Below are 19603 nucleotides of genomic sequence, written 5' to 3'. Positions count from 1 at the left end.
GCGCAGGCGCTGCTGGGAATAGAGCGGGAGGGGCGCGCGCGCGCGCTAGAGGGCGGCGGTTGACGGCGTCACCTCAGGTGAGGGGCTGAGGAGCGGGGCGGGCTGCGAGGCTCCTGTCTTCTGTCAAGGGCTTTTCAGGGACCCCTCAGCGCCGGGCAGCTCTCTGCGGGCGGATTTCCGAGGGATGGCTGCGGGATGCGGGGGTCACCGTGAAACTGCGGCGCGGATTTCGGCCCTCCTGGATGCTGGGTGTCTGTTAGCACAGGTCACCTGAGGGTGAACGTCCTGCTGCTCTGGTTAAACAGAGCCCGCCAGCGTCTCAAAATGCTGTTTTCGATTAACATATGCTAAATTAATTCCTTTTCCAAATAGTTACAATTGTATTGTCTTTCTTATTTAAAGATATAATCTTCTGCAATGAATAAACGGAAGTTAAAGGAGAGCGGCGGTACAGATGGGGAATGCATCTCGCAGGTCGGTAACACCGTGATTAGCCAGCTTTGAGTCATGAAAGCTTTCTATCCTCTGCCATCCCTGTAATTCTGTAATTTCTGACTAGCCCTTCCTAGCACGAAAACCTTTTCACTTATGAATGGATGGCTGTTCACAGGGGGTCATTGGAACAGAATAAATCTGGAAATGAAGTCAGTATGACTTCAGCAGAGAAAACAGCGTCTGAAAAATCAGGCAGGCAAGCACAGCTTGACTACTGCCTAGAATGGGAGAAACGTGAAGTATTTGGCATATAGTGCTTGCTCAGTATTGATTTGTGTGGGAGTCAACTGCAGGCTTTGTTGTCATTTCTTAGATTTTGCAAAAATGAGAAAGGATTCAGCTAAGAGATGCAACTGAAGAATGTAGGTGAAAAAAAAACAGGTGGGTTGGGCAAGATCAACCCAACTCAGATTGAGAGAATGGGACAGCAGAGACATGTGTGATAATGATACAGGTAACTGTTAGGTCAGATGGACATTCACTTAAAAGGCCTGATGCTGAAATGTGATTTTTTTAAAAGGAGTAATAGTTCACTGGCAGTTTGCAACTTAATCTCTAAAAATCTTTGCTATGACACAAACAGAACACGAGCATTACAGAATTGCAAAATTGTAGGGGCTGAAAGGGACTATTAGAGATCATCAAATCCAACCCCCCTGCTAAGCAGGTTCCCCACAGCATTCAAATTGATTTTCAGGCAATATGAAGTGATGGCAGCATGCAGGTTTTTCTCAACTGCTTATATCAGAGATGGAGAAGTAGTGGCATAGAGTCCTGCCAGCTTTTAAAAACTGGGATGCACCAGTTTGTGTGCTGCTGGCCAGGTGGTAGAAAAAACATGCTGTGATGCTGAGGTTTGGACATTTGAAAGTTGAAGATAGAGTTCCAAACAACAGGTTTTTGAAGTGGAAAACAGGGCAATGCAGATATATTTCTGAAGTTATCCCATTAAATACATCCCAACAAATGGTCAAAATACAGATATTTACAAATTTGAAAGACTTTAGATCTTTATTCAATAGTCATTCTGGTGCTTACAATTTCATTCTGTTCTGTGCAACATATAGCTTCAGTTTTTCTCCTACCCTTCTCCTCCCTCAATTTTTAGGAGCAGTGAATCTGAATTAAATCTTGAAAGATGATACATTTGTTGTTTTATAACCACCAGATACTGTAGGCAGCAGTGCTGTTACCAGTGGTGCAAAAAGTCTATTTAGTGCAAGTCTGACCAGAGATAGATTAGTGGATTACTTTTTTAAAGTCTGCTGGCAAATGTTTTCAGGCCTATGTTATGTAGGAAGTTAGAATTATGAATTAGTGAGCTAATTTTGGTGATGTGTAGCAGCCCTTTGGGAGTGAAGAAATTGGAATAGAAGGAACTGAAGACTGACATGGCTGTTGCCAGATATATTTTTCCTGTTGAATATTCTGCTTATGGCAACTTAATTCTTACTCCTCTACCATGGAGGACAGCTAAAACTTACATGTAGAACAGCAGCATGCATATTTTGCTATTATTTACTACATCAATTACATTACTGGTACAGTCAGGTGTTTGAAGTACCAAGTGTTATTTCTCAGTCTTGTGTTATATCTCTAGGTGCAAAAAATGCTACGTGAAAGACTGTGTCACCATCATGCTGTGGGAAAATTGTTTGGGATGGATCAGCAATACAAGTGAGTAACCACTGAAATCATAAGTAATTCCTACCTCAGCCACAGTAGAAACATAATCAGCTAAAATCTTCACCATAGTTAGGTGTCAAATGCAGGCAAAAGTGAATACATTTTCAACAGCCAGTCCATGACAACTTCTTTGAAAGTATGCATGCACTGTGAACATTCTAATTGAATTAAAAGCTTATTAAGTTTATATATCTGTAAGTATTTGTGAATTGGAAACAGGTTTTTTTTTCAGTACTTTGGATGTGATATTAAGTGACCAGTTTCTCTGAAGAAAATTTACAAATTTACTTTGTTTCTTTGGGTGGTTATGGAATACAAACACGATGATTGGTGTTGCTGTTATCATTCATAAGCTTTGAGCAAAGATTCAGCACAAAAATCAAGATTGTAAAAAAATCAGTAATATTCCAGTAGATTATTAGTTGTTTTATTGGTGTCAAGATTTTCCTTGAAGAAAGAAGACTGGTCAATATATTCACGTGCTATACTGGAGTCACAGAAAGTGATCTTTTCTTGATAGAATTGATTATTTTTTTTTAAAGTTTGTGCTTTGATGGTAGAGAACTGTAGAACTTTGTAAATTAGTGATACTCTTCCACATGATTCAATATCTCAAAGTATTTTAAGAGGTCAAGTCACTCAGCTTTTGTACTCCTATTACATTTTGGAGTGTACGTGCTGAAAGGAAGTTGAAATGCAGAGTTTTTTCTTCTGTTTGAAAGATTCTTTGAATTTCCCCTAATTGCAGTGAATGTTGCCTGATCTGAAGCTCACTGTATTGCTGTTTACATCACAGGCATCTGCTGGAACTGCTGAAGCAAACTGCAGTTCATGGAGAAAGTAATTCTGCCCTCATTATTGGACCCCGTGGATCAGGAAAGACTGCGGTATGGGCACAAATTACAAGTTAGCACACAGTTTAATAAAGCATGGAGGAGGTGATCTCACTGAAATCATGAGAGCTTTTGGAGCTTGTTTGTATCTCTGTGCCTGCTTTTAAGGAGAGAACTCCTGGTTGTTTATGCAGAACAAGAAAGCATTCTAGGATTTACTGTGAACTAATTCTATTGAGTGGAGAAATTCTATATGGAGAAATAGTTTTCCTGAAAAAAAAAAAAAAAAAAAAACAACCAAATATTTGAAGTGTTCCAAATGCTGAGTTTATAGTAATTTCATAAAAACAACTATAGCAACAACAACAAAAAATCCAGCTGCTTCATCTGCACCTAACAAAACCATGTACCTATGTATCTTCATGATGACTTGCAGAAGAATGCATGGTTTCAGAACCCTTCTGTGTCTCTACCAGGTTCCATAGAGCCTTTCAGCATTTTTCCTGTTACTTACACTTCTGCTATAGTGCTTGCCATGGAAGTGTTCATCTTTGCAATTGAAGCCAGGTTTTATTTGATAAGTCCCTCAAAAGTTCACCTGCTGTTACTATCAGGCATCTGTAACAATTACTGAACAGGTATCCAAAAACTAAAGGCAAACACTAAAGAGTTACAGCAGAGGGACAAATCAGGGCAATGGAAAAAGCGTGTTGACAGAAGGACCAGCACTATAGAAAGGTGCCATAAAGAAAGGGAAAAAGATTGCTCACCTTTATCAGAAGATTCCAGGTTCACAGGGGAAAGCTTCATCAAGGAAGAACATCCAGAAAAAGATCCTTCCCTGTGGCAGTCAGCCCTTAAATGAGGTCTAAGGAGCCAGGCTGCACCCCCTCCTGTCTCACACATGAATTGCTTTCACCTGAGCTCCCAGGGCTGCCTGCTCCTTTCCCCAGGTGCTCCATCAGTGGTTCAGGCTGTGACTCAGCAGTTCCCACACAAGGGCAGATTTGTACACTTGTACATATTTCTATTTAGAGAATGGTAATGCATCTTAATCCTATTTTAAATGTGTCAGATAACACTGTTATCTAAGTTACAAGGGTACAGAACATTATTTATGTTAGGACGTGATGTGTTTTGCTTGCAGTAAGTGTGGGTTTTGTGTATTTAAGGAATTTTTAAATTGAGGCACGTGAAGCAATGGCATCTAACCAAAGCATCCTATTATGTAAGCATTTGTTTTATGTTTGCACCAGTATGTGATTTGATAAATAGGTTAGTTTTTACTGAAAGATATGCCTGAGGTTAACTTTGGAACTCTTCCCAAGAGCTAAAGCTAAGCCTTCCATGTTTTAAGTACAGTTGAATATAAATACTTGAATAGGTGGTAAAACACGCTCGTGATACAGCTGATACTTGAAATCATTCTACCAATTTGTTGATAGATTTCTTGGTTTGTATTTCGAAAACAATCTGCTGTTGCCTTCTTTCTTTACCCACAGTGCTTTGAAAGAAGGATGATTGCCAAAATACTATGAAGGGAAGGAGAAAAAGAGCCAATAAACCCATAATAAATAAGGATTCTTCCACTTTTGTGCTTCTTGCTACGTTTTAAGTAGAATTGATGATTACTTTCTTAGATCTGTGAATTTGTTAGTTAAGCAACAAGTGTTCTCGCTGTGCAGAAAATATATTTTTAAAATTTGCTTGGCTTTGAAGGTTCAGCTGGGGTTGTTGGATAAGGGGTTATCCAGAATAAACAGCATCTGCTTATGGAGCATTAATATGTCATGAAGTGAATGTGAAGTTTTCCCTTTAACACTTCTGAAAACACTCATAAAGTTTTGTCACCTAATGAAACTGCACATACTGTTGGCTGTCTAGGAAAACCAATTTGTAGATATTTGTTACAGTTAATATGCTAATCTTGCAATAAAGAATTTTTGTGTCTTTTTTCCTAGTTATTGAATCGCGTCTTAAAAGACCTCAGAGAAATGAAGCAAGTGAAAGAGAACCTCTTGGAAGTTCATCTGAATGGCAAGTAATGCAGCACTCCTCAGATACACTGCATTCAGCTGCTGTGTGTTATGTGTACTTCAGGAGAGATTTTGTTTTGACATTTCCAGTCTACCCTTGAACGTGGCTATGCTTGTCTGCTAGCTCCAGAATGCCTTCCTTTGCATGTACATGTAGATAACTTGACTTTCTCTCAGAACGTTAGAAATCAGTTCAGCTGGGAGCAAGTTATTTGAAGTAACTTTGTATTATATATGGAAAATTACCATCTTGTCTGTATTTTTACAAAGGCCTGCCTTTGTAAGGCTTGAAAGTGAGAGAAGCTTCTGGGTACGTTTCTAGTGGCTGTAGGCATGGCTGCTTGGAATGAGGGAGAGCCACCAGTTCTTCACAAGCAGTCGTTTTCTTTCAGGGCTTTTGCAGACAAATGATAAAGTGGCCTTGAAAGAAATCACCAGGCAGCTGCACCTGGAAAATGTGGTTGGGGATAAAGTTTTTGTGAGTATCAGCTTTATTATATTCTTTGCTTATCTCCCTCTCAAATCCTTGCCTAGAAAGCTAGCTTTGTAGAATGCAGCTTGTTGAGAACAAATGGGCTTTGAATGTTCATTAGCAAGATTACAGGGGGCTGGCTTGGTTTAAGGGATGTAGCAGCCTTTAGCTCTAATGACCCTGGTTTACAGACACTTCATGCATGCCTAAAAACCTGTTCTATAGAAGTGCTGAACATGGCTAGTTTTGGAGAGCTCTTCAGGAAACGTTCACTTCAGCTTAAAATAAATAAATGGAGGAAAGACTTAGCTGAATCCTCTGTACGAAATGAATATTCATTGTTCCAAAGAAGCTGTGTTCAGAGGATAAGAGAATTTTGGAAACATCAGTTTTATAACATCTCAAGACAAACAGTAAGCAAATTAACTGGCCCAAAAGCACCATCTTTAGTAAGTTTGAAACCTTCTCTAATGTCTGTGGATATCTATCCAGTTTGCTGCCTTCTTGGAGCTCTCATTTTGCATAGACTTTCTTTTAATATTTGCTTCTATTGACGTTCTTCCCAAAGGTGGGAAACCTTCTTACACGAGCACTGAAGTCAGGAACACAGAGATTAATTAACTAAGGTGCTCCAGAGGACTGGGCAGGCTGGAGTACAAGATGGACAATGCTCTGTAGTCACACTATCATCTTTTGCAAATGCTTGCTTCCTAGGCTTGCCTTTGCTTTTCTGCTTATCCCAAATTATTTTGGGTTCATAGAATGGACGACAGCGAGCTAAAGTCTTCTTAAATGTAGCTGCAGACATAAAAGGAAATGGCAAGTGCTCAGTTTCAGCATGGCCATTAAGTGTTCACTTTTCATCAGAAAACTAGAAGAACCTTTCAAGGTCTACAGCTCCACTACCAAAAGTAAAATCTACAGATAAAACTAAGCTTCAATATGTTTAATTACCCTACTATTTCCCTTCAGCTTATTGTGGAATACTTCTTCAAACTCACCGCTTTCTAATTCCAAACAGACTGATTTGCAGGAATGTCCTTGTTGTGTCCACAGAGACCTTTCCTGAGGTTCTGCAGCTCGCCTTCAAAGAGGAAACTCTGAACACAGAAACTGGCTTTTCTGTGTTCTTCAATAGGGCTGGTGGTCTTCATTTAGAATTCATTTCCATCTTGCATTCTTGTTGGCACAGAAGTAGTGACTGAAGAAGAATTGTCATAGCAGTTTACTGTTTTCTGCTGGGAATGTTTGATCTCATAAGGTTGCAAGCGAAAAAGTGGGAGTCTGCTGGTTTTCAGTGGTACCTGTTAGGGGATGGGTGTTGTGTATGTGTAAGTAGAGAATTGGGTGTGCAGTGGCTATTTAAGACAAGAAAATGCTATTTGTAAGTTGAACTTAGTACACACATCCTGTATCACTGATTTAAGGCTGAGGGAATTTGTTTGGATTTGCCAGAGATCTGCTGTCGGCGTGGAACAATCAGTTTCCTCTGCTGCAAGAGTTCTGATTATACACCATGAAGTAACACTGTAGCTTTTCAAATGTGGACTGGTTTTGTTATCACAGTTTTAGGAGGAAGTGAGCTTGTCTATGCGTCTCAGCTTATAGAATTCTGACAAGGATGCTGCAAAATGACTGTGAAACTTTTTTCCTCTGTATAGGGCAGTTTTGCAGAAAATCTTGTGTTTCTCCTTGAAGCTTTAAGGAAAGGTAAGCAGTGCCAGCCCCGTCCTGGAACTGTGTGCTTGTTTGTCACTTGACTGGAAAGCGTGCAGCTGTTTCTTCATTGTCTTGTAGAAGCTTTGTAAGGAGGCCCAAGAATGTTGTGGTTACAAAATAATGTAAAAAATGCGTAATACCAAACAAACATAGGCTTAAATGGTGCCATAAAGATTTACATGCGAGGGTCAGCTATGAAGGGTAGATTCTTTTGTTCTGACTGAACCCATTAAAAATGGTGTTTCTACAAAATAGCCATCGAAATTTGTCCCTTGCACCCAGAAATGATGTTTGGCAAAATAGCATAAAACTTACCAGTCTGTCTGTGTGTCTTTTCAGTGATGTAGGAACACATGTAGGAACAGGGCTCAGGGAAATAGCTGAAAGTAAGTCTGCACGTAATTAAGAGCAGGAGATGGGAAGCAAAGGTGTAGAAATGGAAGTGACAGTGATGCAACCACGCTCATTTTGTAACTTGTTATCACAGGAGACAGAACCAGCAGCTGCCCAGTCCTGTTTGTGCTGGATGAATTTGACTTGTTTGTGCATCACAAGAACCAGACGCTTCTGTACAACCTGTTTGATGTATCCCAGTCAGCACAGACTCCAGTAACCGTTATTGGACTCACATGCAGGCAGGTAAGAACTTGCACCTCAAAAATGTTCAGCTCTTTTCTTAGTTGCAGTGCTCTCTGACACGTTCCTTAATTCACTGAGACTTTCTCAGTGACTTTTGGATTGAAACTGACACTGACACAAACACAGCCAACCGAAAAGGTGGGAACCCTCACTTTTCCTGTTCAGGAAGCAGGTTTGTGTCTCTGAAGAGAGAAGGGGCTGTTGTCCTATGTTACCACAGAAGAGCTGTGTTTATCCATGTGGCCGTTTTGCATTATGATTTCATTCACTCTTGGTCACTTTTTGATGAGGATTGGCTCATATTTAAATTGTTATTCTGAGCAAAAGGGATTTTATTTTATCTTCAGGTTTTTGAAAAGGAAACAGTTCAGTGGGGTGCTTCTGCTGTAACTGGCATGTTGAACATGGATTTTAAACCCTTATTAAACTTGTTGTGATTTTTACAATGACACTGCGGGGAAATGAGGACAGCTATGTGTGTGTACTGTGAAGTAATTACTGCTAACACTGGAAGATGATACTTAAAATCATACTGTTTTTCTTAGTAAGCTCTATTGGTTGCAAAGGGATTAATGAGCAATAATCATTAAATCTTTAATTGAAGCCTGGATCTGAGGTTGATTGGGCTTGGGTGGTATTTAACTGAGCAAACTGCTACAACTTAATAGAATGGTTAATAATTGATATATTAAATTACAGTCCTTTTTTTTGCTCCATTGTCCAAGTCAGGCTTCTCCATCACTTGTAGTTTAGAACCCAATATTGCCCTGCTTTTGAATCTGCATTTGGAAGCTGTTGTGGTTGTGATAGCCACTGCTGCTTAGCTTTTCAACTGCTTGTTGTGTGTGTCCTGTAGGCCCAGTTTTTTTCACTATTGGTGCTCTGTTGACTCTTAGCACGCTTTCTGGTGAGGGATTCTGATGTTCTGAAAGCTGGTTTTGTTGCAAGTAAAAGGGAGAAGGGAAAAATTGCAAGAAACAGTAATAGTTCTGCCCCAGCAGACGGTGTGGGGAACAGGACTGCGTTGCTCCAAGTGGAGGAAACACAGCTTGCTTCTGATGCTAATCTATTGCTATCAGCTCTGAGAAAAATAAGATTTTCTGCATTACGTTCAGCCACCAACTTGATGGCAGCCGTGCTGAGCTCTGTGTGGCAGCCCAGGAAGATACGTATTGGCTCTCAGCATTTTTGTAGCTGGATCTGTTCAGGCTGACAGAAGGCACGTGAGCTGCCAGCTGCCGTACCTGCCAAGCACACAGCTTCTCTCAGCCATGAGGGGCTGCAAAGTCTCGAGCTCAGGCTTAAGGAACTGAAATATTTGCAGCATCTGTGCAGAAATTTGCCTCGTCTCCTAGCAACTAATTACTGTGTGTGATGTAGGGCACCACGTGGTTTGGGTGAATGGCAAATTCTTAGGCACTTCAAGGCATGTCAGTGACAGTAACTAGCAAAGGAACGCCTGAAGTCTGAGAATTCACTTGGGTGGGTTTTTAATTGTCTCTTCCACTGCAACAAAGAATGCACTAAATAATAATAATAATTATTTTTACAAGGATATTCTGGAGCTCTTGGAGAAGAGAGTGAAATCGAGGTTCTCTCACCGACAGATCTACTTGATGAATTCCTTTACTTTTAAGCAGTACATTAGGATATTCAAGGAGCAGCTTTCTCTTCCTGCTGACTTTCCTGACAAGGCTTTTGCACAGAAATGGAATAGCAACGTTCAGGTATCTAAAGCTCTTGATGTTTGGCTTCAGTAAAACAAATTGTACAATAAGATCTTTTTGTCTTAGATCAGTATTTCCTTTCATTATATGATATCTTATGAGTTAAATCAAATTGCAGTAGACAATCTTTGCTGAAGTGTGGACACAGAAGCGTAGCACAGAAGACCAAAAAGTTCAGGTTACACATGAAGAACTGCATTGGCAGTGGAGGCTGAGCTCTGTGTGATGGTTAGCTAACAAGTAACGTGCTGAGATGACGAAAATACCACTTCTTTTGTAGCTTCTATCAGAAGACAAAGCTGTTCACGATGTACTGCAGAACCTCTTTCACTACAGCAAAGACCTGCGTTCGCTCCATTTCCTGCTGGTATGTATTTGGGTACAGTATCTCCCTGAATAAACATCAGCTGTGAAGACCACAGCTGTTTTCGAGGCAGCTGTCAGAGCTTTATGTGAAACATCTTACAGAAGATGGGTAACATTAATTGAAACACCACAAAATATCTCCGTGCTTCTGCCTGTGTGAAAAGCCTGCCAAGCAGAGGTGTCACCGTGTGCAAGTGCTCAGGTTTTCCCTTCAGCTTTGTGCTGGGCTGTCCTGCATAGTGTTTGCAGCTTTTCCCATCTCAGAGTTTTTATCCTGTGATACGTGGATTGTTGGCTTCTGGCTGTGATGCTGAAAGCAGAGCGTGGTCAGAGTCTCTTCTCTGCTGGTCCTCTGCTTCATTGAGTTAGTTACATGATTGCCAGCTATTCCGAGTTTAGCAGCACCTGTTTCTTTCTGTGTGGTATGGATGAATGCCAGAAAGAGTCCATGGCTGATGGGAATAACTTTTCTTTGAGCTCCAAGGTGTGTCAGAGCTGATCCCTATTAGCCTGTGTAGTCCAAAACCTCATTCAGTTCCTTTGGAAGCTGGGTGATCACGCTCCTTTTTGAGGCTGTTACACTGACTCCTGCAAGGAGTGGAGGAGGACAAAAACAAGTATGTGGTGGTAGAAAGTGTTGGATTGATCTCAGTGGAAGATCTGCATTCAGTAGATAAAACAGGCATTTTTTCATTGCACAGACATGCAAAAGGAGGAGGCAGTCACTGAAAGCCAGCTTTTCTATCTCAATGAATATTGGACTGCTAAAGAAAGCAAGTGAAGCTCGGTGCTTGTACCTGCTGCTGTATGAAGGTCCTGGATAATCCATAGCTTTGAAGGAGTGGTGGTGAAAGAGGTCAGGCAGCTGTGTGTTTATTAACTCCAGTTTGGTCAAAACTGGCATTCTGTGACAGCCAGTGGAAGACTGAATGATTCAAGTTGTGACTCAGTGGGAATGCTTATTAGATGCCCTTGGTTGGTACCCTGCCTCCTGTAAACCATGAGCTGCCATCAGATGCTTTCCTAGCAGTGACACAAGTAGCTCTGCATGCAGAAGTCTGTTTGAAATAGCTGTAAGTAATTTCTTGCAGCAACCACTGAAGTATGCTAATCCATCGAAATTAATATAAACAAGCTAATGAGTGTTTATGTCCTCTGGTGAGGAGGCTTTAAAGTTTTGAGCCTGGAAAACCTTCCTGGCAAAACATAGATGTTGCTACCAGCTATTTACAGGCTTTTTGTATGAGCATACTGTGTGTGTAGGGTTTATTCATGACTGTTCCCAGTAGGTGACTCCAGGGGAAATGTGTTCTTCTGCATTCCATCTCTGAGTAGAAAGTGTGCCTGGTAATTAGTGATTAAATGAAAAATGCCTTCTGTTTTATTTTTAGATGCTTGCTCTAAGTAATGTTACTGTTCGTCACCCTCTTATCACCGCTTCAGATCTTCAGGAGGCAAGCAAGCAGTACAGGATGGACTCGAAAGCAAATATTGTCCATGGTAAAGCTCAGGCCTTTTTTGTCTGTGTGTTTAATAGTACAGCAAGCATTCAGTCCATCCTTGAGATTCTTCTGATGTAAGGGCTGCTGTGTAACATGCTGATCCCTGAGGGCATGGCTGGGTCGGGGAATACATCTACCTATAGGGCTGCTCCCCACTTATCTGCCTTCTTACATCTGTGTGTGGATGCAACAGTGTTGAATAAACCAGAAATTCAGTTATACAGTGAAGGATTTGTGTAATTACTGCATGGGGAGCTTGGCCAGTGCCCCACTACGGTGTGTCTGATGGCTCTCAGTGCCAAAGAAAGTGCTGGTAGTGTGGGCAGGGGTGGCACTTCTGTCCCATGGCGATGACAGAAGGGAAAACACCTTCTGTGCTGGTGATGGTGGGAGTCTGAATGAAAAAAACCCTGCAGGTAGTGCTGCTTGGACCTGAACATCCAGGAGTTCCCTTCCTGATGTGTGGAGCAACATGCTGAAGTTTTCTTTGGTAAACATTTGAAGATTTGTGCAAACAGTGAAAAGAAAGAAACAGCTGCTGAGGGTACAGAGCCCAAATGCTTTTACAGGAGGAACTGCTTTTATCCCACTGCTGCTTCTTGGCTCCTGGAAGTTGCAGGCTTTGGTTTGCTTGGCCCTGTGAATCCCAGTGTCCTGTTAGCATTTCACTGCATTGCTTCTTTAGCTCTGCATGGCAAGTAACCCCTTCAAACTCTCATTTTGTGACATGCTGTACAGCAGCATGTAGATGGATTTGATGCTGCCCAAAATTCTTTGTCATGCTGTATCACAGAATCACAGAATGGCCTGGGTTGAACAGGACCACAGTGATCATCTTATTTCAACCCCCTGCTATGTGCAGGGTCACCAACCAGCAGACCAGGCTGCCCAGAGCCACATCCAGCCTGGACATCTGTTGTCTGCTATAATGATTTTTTGTTATAGTTAAACTTCTGGGGTTTTGACAAACAGCTTCTTAACATTCTCATTTCAAATATCTGGAGAACTAATGCTCTGCTTTATCTAGCTTCCCCATTCTGGAATTGCATTACAATTAGGAAGATAAAAACCACAAATATGTGAAGCCTACAGCTTACAAAAAGTATTTAAAATTGCATATGAACTGCTTGCATTTCAGATAAGCTTAAGAAAAATACTTAGAGGTCTTGTCTTTCCCTCTAGGTTTGTCTGTCCTGGAAATCTGCCTAATTATAGCTATGAAACACTTAAATGAGGTTTATGAAGGAGAGCCATTTAACTTCCAGATGGTTTACAATGGTGAGAGCAATGCATCAGTTCTACATACAATAAATCTCTGGCTTCACCCCAAGTAACTTTTCCTGCCTCTCACCTCTGCAGAATTTCAGAAGTTCATCCAAAGGAAGGCACACTGCATGTACAACTTCGAAAAGCCCGTCGTTATGAAGGTAAACCCGAGACGTACGTTTTTCTGAAGAATTTAGATGCGTTTTTTGCAGGTGCGCGGGCAGGGCAGGCGGTCACCCACCGCGCTGAGGCGGAGCTGGAGGCCGTGCCGGCAGAGCCGTGCTGGGAGCAGCCGCAGCCCCGCTTCGTGCTCTCGGTGCTGCACTGCCCTCTGCTGGTCTCTGCCCGCTGCGATCCGGCAGGCGCTCAAATGTGAGTGCGGCGCGCTGTGGGTTCTTCGGTTCTCAAATGAGCACCATCGATTTAAGTGTGGTGGCCGGCAGAAATGAGTGTTAGCACAGGTGGCTCGTGCTCCCACAGGAGGCATTTGTGTGTGCGTGTGGATGCGTTGCTGTCCTCAGCTTGCTTGTTTGTTTCTGCTGTTTGGTAGTGTTTCCCAAACTGAATCTAATGTTACCACATCAGAAACCTGTTTTTCTTGGTCTGCTTCCGAATAGGTCTGAGTGGAGTTCTGAGTCAGTGTGTGGTGTAGGAGGACAGTATTTGCCTCCAACCAACTACAATCAGAAGCGCAAACTGACAAATGTCACTTTGGTTACCTGGTGCTCGTTGGGCTGTTGCTCTGTTCTGGCATTTGGCTGGGCTCAGGCTGGGCTCTGGGTGGCATCTCTGTAGGGCAGCAGCCCAACACGTGGCTGTGCAGGTGTGTTCAGTTCATGAACTTAACTCTGCAACCAGCAGTCCAAAGCTGCTCTGATCTTGTCACTTCTAAGCTGAGTTTGATAGTGTATACAAAAGATTTAAAGTATGCTTTTCTTAGAAAATACTATTATTCTATTCATCTCTTGTGGCTCGCTGTCTACCAAAATGGGCATAGGGCAGAACAGAGCTGGTGTTTAATGTCTGTCTGTTGCTGTAGCACATCACAGGCTTCTATTAAAACAGCATCTCGTGTGTCATTCAAACCAGCGCGGCTCAGAGCGATGTTGTCTTCATTCTCATCTTTTTTTGGTTTGCTTTCAGGCATTTGAACACTTACTGCAGCTGGAATTAGTGAAGCCCATAGAAAGGCCGTCGGTGCGTTCTCAGCGAGAGTACCTCTTAATGGAGCTGCTTTTGGACAACAACCAAATCATGGATGCTTTGCAGGCGTATCCCAACTGCCCCACAGACGTCAAGCAGTGGGCAGCGTCGTCGCTGAGCTGGTTGTGAACGTCTGGAACCTCACAGCACACTGCATCAGGACATGTGGAGGTAACTGCAGTCTCTGCAGGATGTCACACCCCCAATCCGGGGGTCAGATGAATAAACTTTTGCAAGGAGGTTTCTTTGCTGTGCTTGGCCAGTTGTTTTTGCATTTCTTTTAATTTTGAAGAACCACGGTCCTACGAGCATGTAATAGCAATGAATTCGAAGGCCTTAAAAGCACTGAGCTGAGCTAAACCCTTTTCCTCACTATTTTTACTTTGTAGAGATCAAAGCAGTTGCTCTTCTGAGTTTCTTCACCTCAGATTAAGACTGCTTCAGCTCAGTGGCAAACTGCAGCAGATGTTGTGGCTTTCAGGCTGTAGGTTCTGATCCATCTGCAATACAACTTTGTCAGGTCAAACCTTCACTCACAGCCAGCTTCATCTGCTAAGTGGTGTTTTTATGTGAAGCTGCCTCTCTTACCCACCCACTCTCTGTCCTGCTGCTTTCCTCCTCTGCTGCCTTACTTTCGAAGGTGTTGTCTGTGCATCTTACAGGACACAGCGGTGCTTTGAAAGGCAGCAAAATATTTAGCAGGAGTCATGACAGTGATGTGGTTCCTCCAAGTGGTGGCTTAGGCAACGTACGTGAGACTATCAGGATGCAATGGAAACCAAGTGAAATTGGTTGCAAGGTTTTTTAAGCAGAAGAAAATTTACAGAAAGAGAAGTATTTAATCAGCAACAACAGCTGGTTCATTCTGCAGTCCAGTGAGCATAATTCAAAGCTGCCATTTATGAGCTGATTTGTAAAGCCTGGTGTCAGCTATCTGCCCCTCCTCTTATGTCCTTTGGAAGGAAAGAGTGGGGACAGGAGCAGAAGGCTGGGGACTGCAGGACTGCGCATGGGGATGGAGAAGGGTTGCTTGGAGCAGCTTCTCTCTTCTACCTTTGCTCAGACCCCTGCTGCTGAGGGTCAGGGTGGGAAATCTGAGAACCTTGGTCCAGAACAGGACGGCAATGCCAGGAGGAGAGCTATCCCAGTGCTGGGGGAGATCTGCACCTGTGCTGCAAACTGCAATGCTGTACTTCTGGACGAGGTCACCGTTTCCACAACACTGCCCATTAAGGCTGTGTTAGAGCTCCTCTGTGCAGGTGGAAGTGGCTTTATTTAGTGGTCTTGAACCCACGTATCTGATCTATGCTGAAAGTGATTTACAATTTCACAGAAAGCCAAGTCTGACTTCAGTCTAGTGCCACTTAGGACCAGATGTACAGTTGCAATACAGCAGGCTGGGGAAAGAAAATAGAATAGGATGGTAGATATCTCCAGCCTAAAGGCTGGGCTGATGAAGCTGAATGTTTTCAGAGTTTGAGCTCAATTACCTGCAAACCCTTCCAACCCCCCTCCTGTGCTGCGCAGTGCTGCTGGGGGCACCTGAGTGCTGCTGAGCAACAGCAGCTCCTGCAGAACTGCTGGGGAAATGACTGCAGAAGTAGAGAAATAGCTGTTTCTCCTCTTTAGGTGTCACAAACTCAAAACAAGCAAAAAAAGCATCTGCGAGTCGTAGTAGTCACATTTTTTATTTTAACTTTTGGGGGAATAGGGGAAAAAGAGCATACATTTGTATTTGTACAATATTTAACAATCACTTTATCGGGAGGGGAGGGTTTGTTTTTCGTACTTGCAGAAAAACAGCAAGCACATCTGACAGTAGTACAACAACCTGTGCCCAAAACACTGACAAATACAAAGAGTAAAGTTAAAATAATTGCTTACCAAAGTCTTGAGAGGTAACGAATAGTGTATGGACTGAAACTGCACTTAAAATAATAATTAAAAAAAAAAAAGTACTGCTGGTTGAGTATCTGAGGTAAAAGATGTTCCATCACGGATGCTACTTGAATCGTTTTGCCCATGAACCCACATCACAGCTTTCTGCATTTTGTACCAAGTGTTCCTAATAAACGGCGTCGTATTAAAAAAGGCTACAAACGAGAAGCTGGAAAAAGAGCAGAGTGAGGGCCCTGTTCTTTCTGGCCAGTGCCAACATGACCAGGAGCTTCCTGGCCGTCTTCCTGGCTGGTTGTGTTGTAGTGAATGCACCAATGTTGGTCTTTGGACTGACTTCTCCTCAGGAGCTGAGGTACCGGGGAGCTTTGCAGCGCTCAGCCACGCGTTTGTTCCTAAAGAACACAGGGACAGCAGGCACTGACTGCACGTGGGTAATGCTGAAATGCTTCCACTGCATCGACCTCGCTGCATCCTGCTTGCATTTATGCTCCAAAAATGCTGGCTCTGACATTTCTCAGCTTGCACGTTTAATGCTCCAGCAGTGAACCAGAAGTTAACCGGAGTTGCCCTGCGAGAGCAGCTGTACCCGACCCAATTGGAAAGCATTTGTACTGTGAATATCTTTTTTCACAGCTGCACTGAAATATGCTGTTGCAAATCAGGAAATTCAGAGTAGCTCAGATATATATATAAAGCTCAGATATACCCCAATGCAGTTTTAAAACACGAAGAAAAGCAATCTTGGTTTCCTGGGGCAAAGCTCAGCATGTGCAGGGGTGCAGCTCTCCGCTGCCAGACCCTGCAGTGGCTGAAGCCTAGAGGACAACACAAAAGTGCTGTGTGTTTTGGACAGGACCACTCTTTGCTTGAGAATTTGGCCTATATTTATTCTACTTCTGCTGGGAAACGGGTTGAAACTCAATGGGAGCACAAAGGTTTTTAGCAAAATACAAATGGATCCTTATTTGTTCAGAACTCAGCAGCTCTGTTTATGCCCTGCTGAGTGCAGAAGATGGCATCCATGGAGTAAAAATGGAAGCAAAATGAAAACGTCAATTCAAGTGGCCACAAGCAGCTTCTTTTCTCTTTTTATGACCCAGCTGAACACCACGGAGCTGCACCCTGCAGTAGCAGCAACCCTTCTGAGCCACGTGGAACCTCAGCAGAAGGCCGAGCAGCAGTGTGACACAGCACAGGGTGTGCAGCACAGAGCAGCACCAAGCCCTGCCTTCCCTCCCTGCTGAGAGCACACTGACCTACGTCCTGTTTGCTGTAACCTCCATTACTTTTGCCAGAGATGAAGTCCCTGTAGAACAGCACCTTGGGGCTGTACAGACCAATCTTCCAAGGTAACGTTCACAGTGAGCCCCTAACTGTAACATTACAAGCTAATTTCCAAAGCCCTCCAATGCTCGGTGTGATAACAAACACGCGGTGATAAAAACACACAGCACAGCACTGGCTGACATCAGTTCTGTAATCCAGAGGTGTAACACATTTATTGTACTCTGTGTAAAGGACCCAATAAACCTGGTGGAGCAGTACTTCTGAGAAGCACTTTGGCACCTATCTACCAGTCCATTTATAATTTACACGTAAGGCATGACTTCTGAAACTCAAAAATAACATTGGAGTTGTGAAAAGCAATTTCACTGTTCTTCCCTACGTTTCTGCCGGTCTGCGGCACGGACAGCGGCATTCGTTACCTCTGATTTGTCGTTGCATATTTAAGTTACACTGTGACTAAATTATCCCTGACATCTGTAAGTGTTTAGCATCTGAAAAGTGTGGCGGTGGTTTCAGTTGGGGTTGGAGAAGCCCGTGTATCACAGACAGCAAGCAGTACGCTGATAAGATGGCACCAACTTGAAGTAGAGCGAAGATGCAAATCTCAAAGCAGAGAGGAAGGAATTTGGGGTAACTGAGCTTCCTGAGGTGATCCTGAAACAGAGACACAGAAGCCACTGCATCCTGTTTAGTGAGACAGAGAACACGCTAGGCAGACCTCGTCACAAACATAAATAGGAAAAGGAACTTCTCTTTAAAATAAAATAAAAAAAGTCTAAGATCTCAGAGCTTTCCAGTGTCACAGCTCACAGAAAATTAAAAAAGTCATGCTTAAGCTTTCAACTATTCCTCAGACACAGCAAACCTAAATAGTATTCCATTAAATAAATGTATGAGATACTCTGGGAAACAGAGGTAAGAGAAAAAGCTTCAAACTAAAACAGGGAGGAAAAGGTCGTTTCAATAAACAGCACTTTTTTTTTTTTTATACACAACAAGCTAGTACAAGAAAAAGGCTAAAAACACTGCTTTAGGAATGGCCATTTACTGTTGGCATGAAGCATAGCTTACCCTTTTTAAATAACACAGTGAATTTGAAATACATCATTTACAAAACACGGATCAATTTATTATTCCAATTTTGTTAGTGTTGTCAATCTCATAATTTAGCAGAGGTGGAACTGAGGTATACCTTGTTGAGGGAGGTTAAGTAATACTTGGAAGCCTCTTTGCTATATCCCACTTGATTACTTTTGTTTATGTACACCGAACAGCAGCACACTAAACATTCACAAGCTGTGTCATATTGGCATTACAATAGTCATCTTTATAAACAACAGCAAATGCAATAAAAACAAGTTACCCTTTTTTTTCTTTTTTTTTTTTTTTTTCTTTTTAAATCTGAAATGAAATGTTTGATTTAAAAAAAATAACAGTAGTTCATTTAAGGAATTAGTCTCTTCTGACAGGTATTAAGAAATCTGATGTCAGTTTTTAAAACGCTCCGTTAGCCCATCCAGGTCCGCTCTTCGTTCCAGGCCCTGAGCAGCACACTGCCACCTCATCACGCGTCCTTCCGGCGTCAGCAGGGAATGCAGAGAGTCTCATGGATTCGTGTGTGGGAGGAGGAGGGGGAGCAGAAAGGGAAACACCTCCTGAAGATGCTCCCAGAGACCCCGCGGTCGCTTCACACAGAACACAACGACGACAGCAGTCCCGTTAGCTTTAGCAGCTCCAGTCGAGAGTCCCGTTGGTCAGTGACGTGACCAGTGCAACTATCATAGACTGGATTCTTTGGGAGGAAAGTCAACATTTGTCACCATTGTGACCACAGTCACAATGTCCTCTGTCGTTATAATGTTAGTTAGTTTTTGCATCTGAATAATGCGTTCTTCTACGCACCCCGCCGACAGCCTGGCTTCTGCGTCGTGATCCCAGCACTCCTCGATGGTCTCACAGAGCATCGCCATTCCCTGCGGGCAAACAGAGGCAGGGTGAGGGAGCGTGCCTCGAGCTCAGCAAGCTCCGTGCAGGGGGCTGCGGCCTAAGATACATCTGCCTCGTTTTATCCCCGTGGCCAAATTTGTCTCCAAAGCCAGCACGTCGTGGGCCTTTACACCTTGTTTATTTTGTGCCCGACGCTGCCATCTGCTGGCAGTCGTTGCGGAACTTCGTAAGGTCTCGCACTCAAGAGGTGAAGCTACGCAGGGACAACGTGAAACCAAACGGTACAGAAGGGGATCTGCACCCGCAGCAGCTCGTTTCTCTCCAGCTAGCACAGCAGTGTGCTGATTACAGGGAGCAGATGGCAGCGCACACATTTGCTTTGCAGACACTGTCATCTATTGTTTCCAGTAACCCATTTTTTTTTGAAAACAAAGCAAAACAAAACCAATCAAAACAGTGCAAGGAATGCACAGCAGCATCAGTGCGAGTCTCCGGCCCAAAGCCAACTCAAGAAGTTACTCTTCCC

The 19603-nt window shown here is 43.0% G+C and overlaps 2 protein-coding genes across 4 annotated transcripts in view; one reads left to right on the top strand and one right to left on the bottom strand.

The window, feature by feature from the left end:
• Positions 1-17387, top strand: ORC4 (origin recognition complex subunit 4). Of its 3 annotated transcripts, none has more exons than XM_042827454.1 (15): positions 1-77; positions 403-474; positions 2096-2172; positions 2978-3068; positions 4976-5051; positions 5443-5528; positions 7184-7232; positions 7729-7880; positions 9434-9607; positions 9888-9974; positions 11365-11473; positions 12658-12753; positions 12835-12902; positions 13885-14115; positions 16944-17387. In XM_042827454.1, the coding sequence occupies exons 2-14, from the start codon at positions 418-420 to the stop codon at positions 14071-14073; spliced, it is 1311 nt and encodes a 436-aa protein (XP_042683388.1). In that variant the 5' UTR covers positions 1-77; positions 403-417; the 3' UTR covers positions 14074-14115; positions 16944-17387. The 3 variants fall into 3 exon arrangements, with proteins under 3 accessions (XP_042683388.1, XP_042683389.1, XP_042683387.1); XM_042827455.1 differs by lacking the exon at positions 16944-17387 and having other exon boundaries at positions 13885-13938; positions 14011-14188; XM_042827453.1 differs by lacking the exon at positions 16944-17387 and having other exon boundaries at positions 13885-14188.
• The window catches only part of ACVR2A (activin A receptor type 2A), a 55228-nt gene continuing 51238 nt past the window's right edge, over positions 15614-19603 (bottom strand). Inside the window, exon 11 of the mRNA XM_042827452.1 lies at positions 15614-19103. Coding sequence (XP_042683386.1) covers positions 18909-19103 — 195 coding nt within the window. The 3' untranslated portion in view covers positions 15614-18908. The remainder of the gene's footprint in view (positions 19104-19603) is intronic.

Source organism: Centrocercus urophasianus, unplaced genomic scaffold (assembly GCF_019232065.1).
Source record: "Centrocercus urophasianus isolate 14NV4802_14NV808 unplaced genomic scaffold, USGS_Curo_1.0 seq_28, whole genome shotgun sequence".
Taxonomy (NCBI): domain Eukaryota; kingdom Metazoa; phylum Chordata; class Aves; order Galliformes; family Phasianidae; genus Centrocercus; species Centrocercus urophasianus.
The sequence above is the reverse complement of the archived record's forward strand: the minus strand, read 5'-3'. Positions and strand labels throughout refer to the sequence as shown.

Excerpts from the sequence above, each read along its gene's own strand:
- ORC4 (XM_042827454.1), top strand. The coding sequence starts at position 418 with ATGAATAAACGGAAGTTAAAGGAGAGCGGCGGTACAGATGGGGAATGC. Across the intron at positions 7,881-9,433 it reads TTGGACTCACATGCAGGCAG|GATATTCTGGAGCTCTTGGA; the intron begins GTAAGAACTTGC and ends TATTTTTACAAG. Across the intron at positions 9,975-11,364 it reads GTTCGCTCCATTTCCTGCTG|ATGCTTGCTCTAAGTAATGT; the intron begins GTATGTATTTGG and ends TTTTATTTTTAG.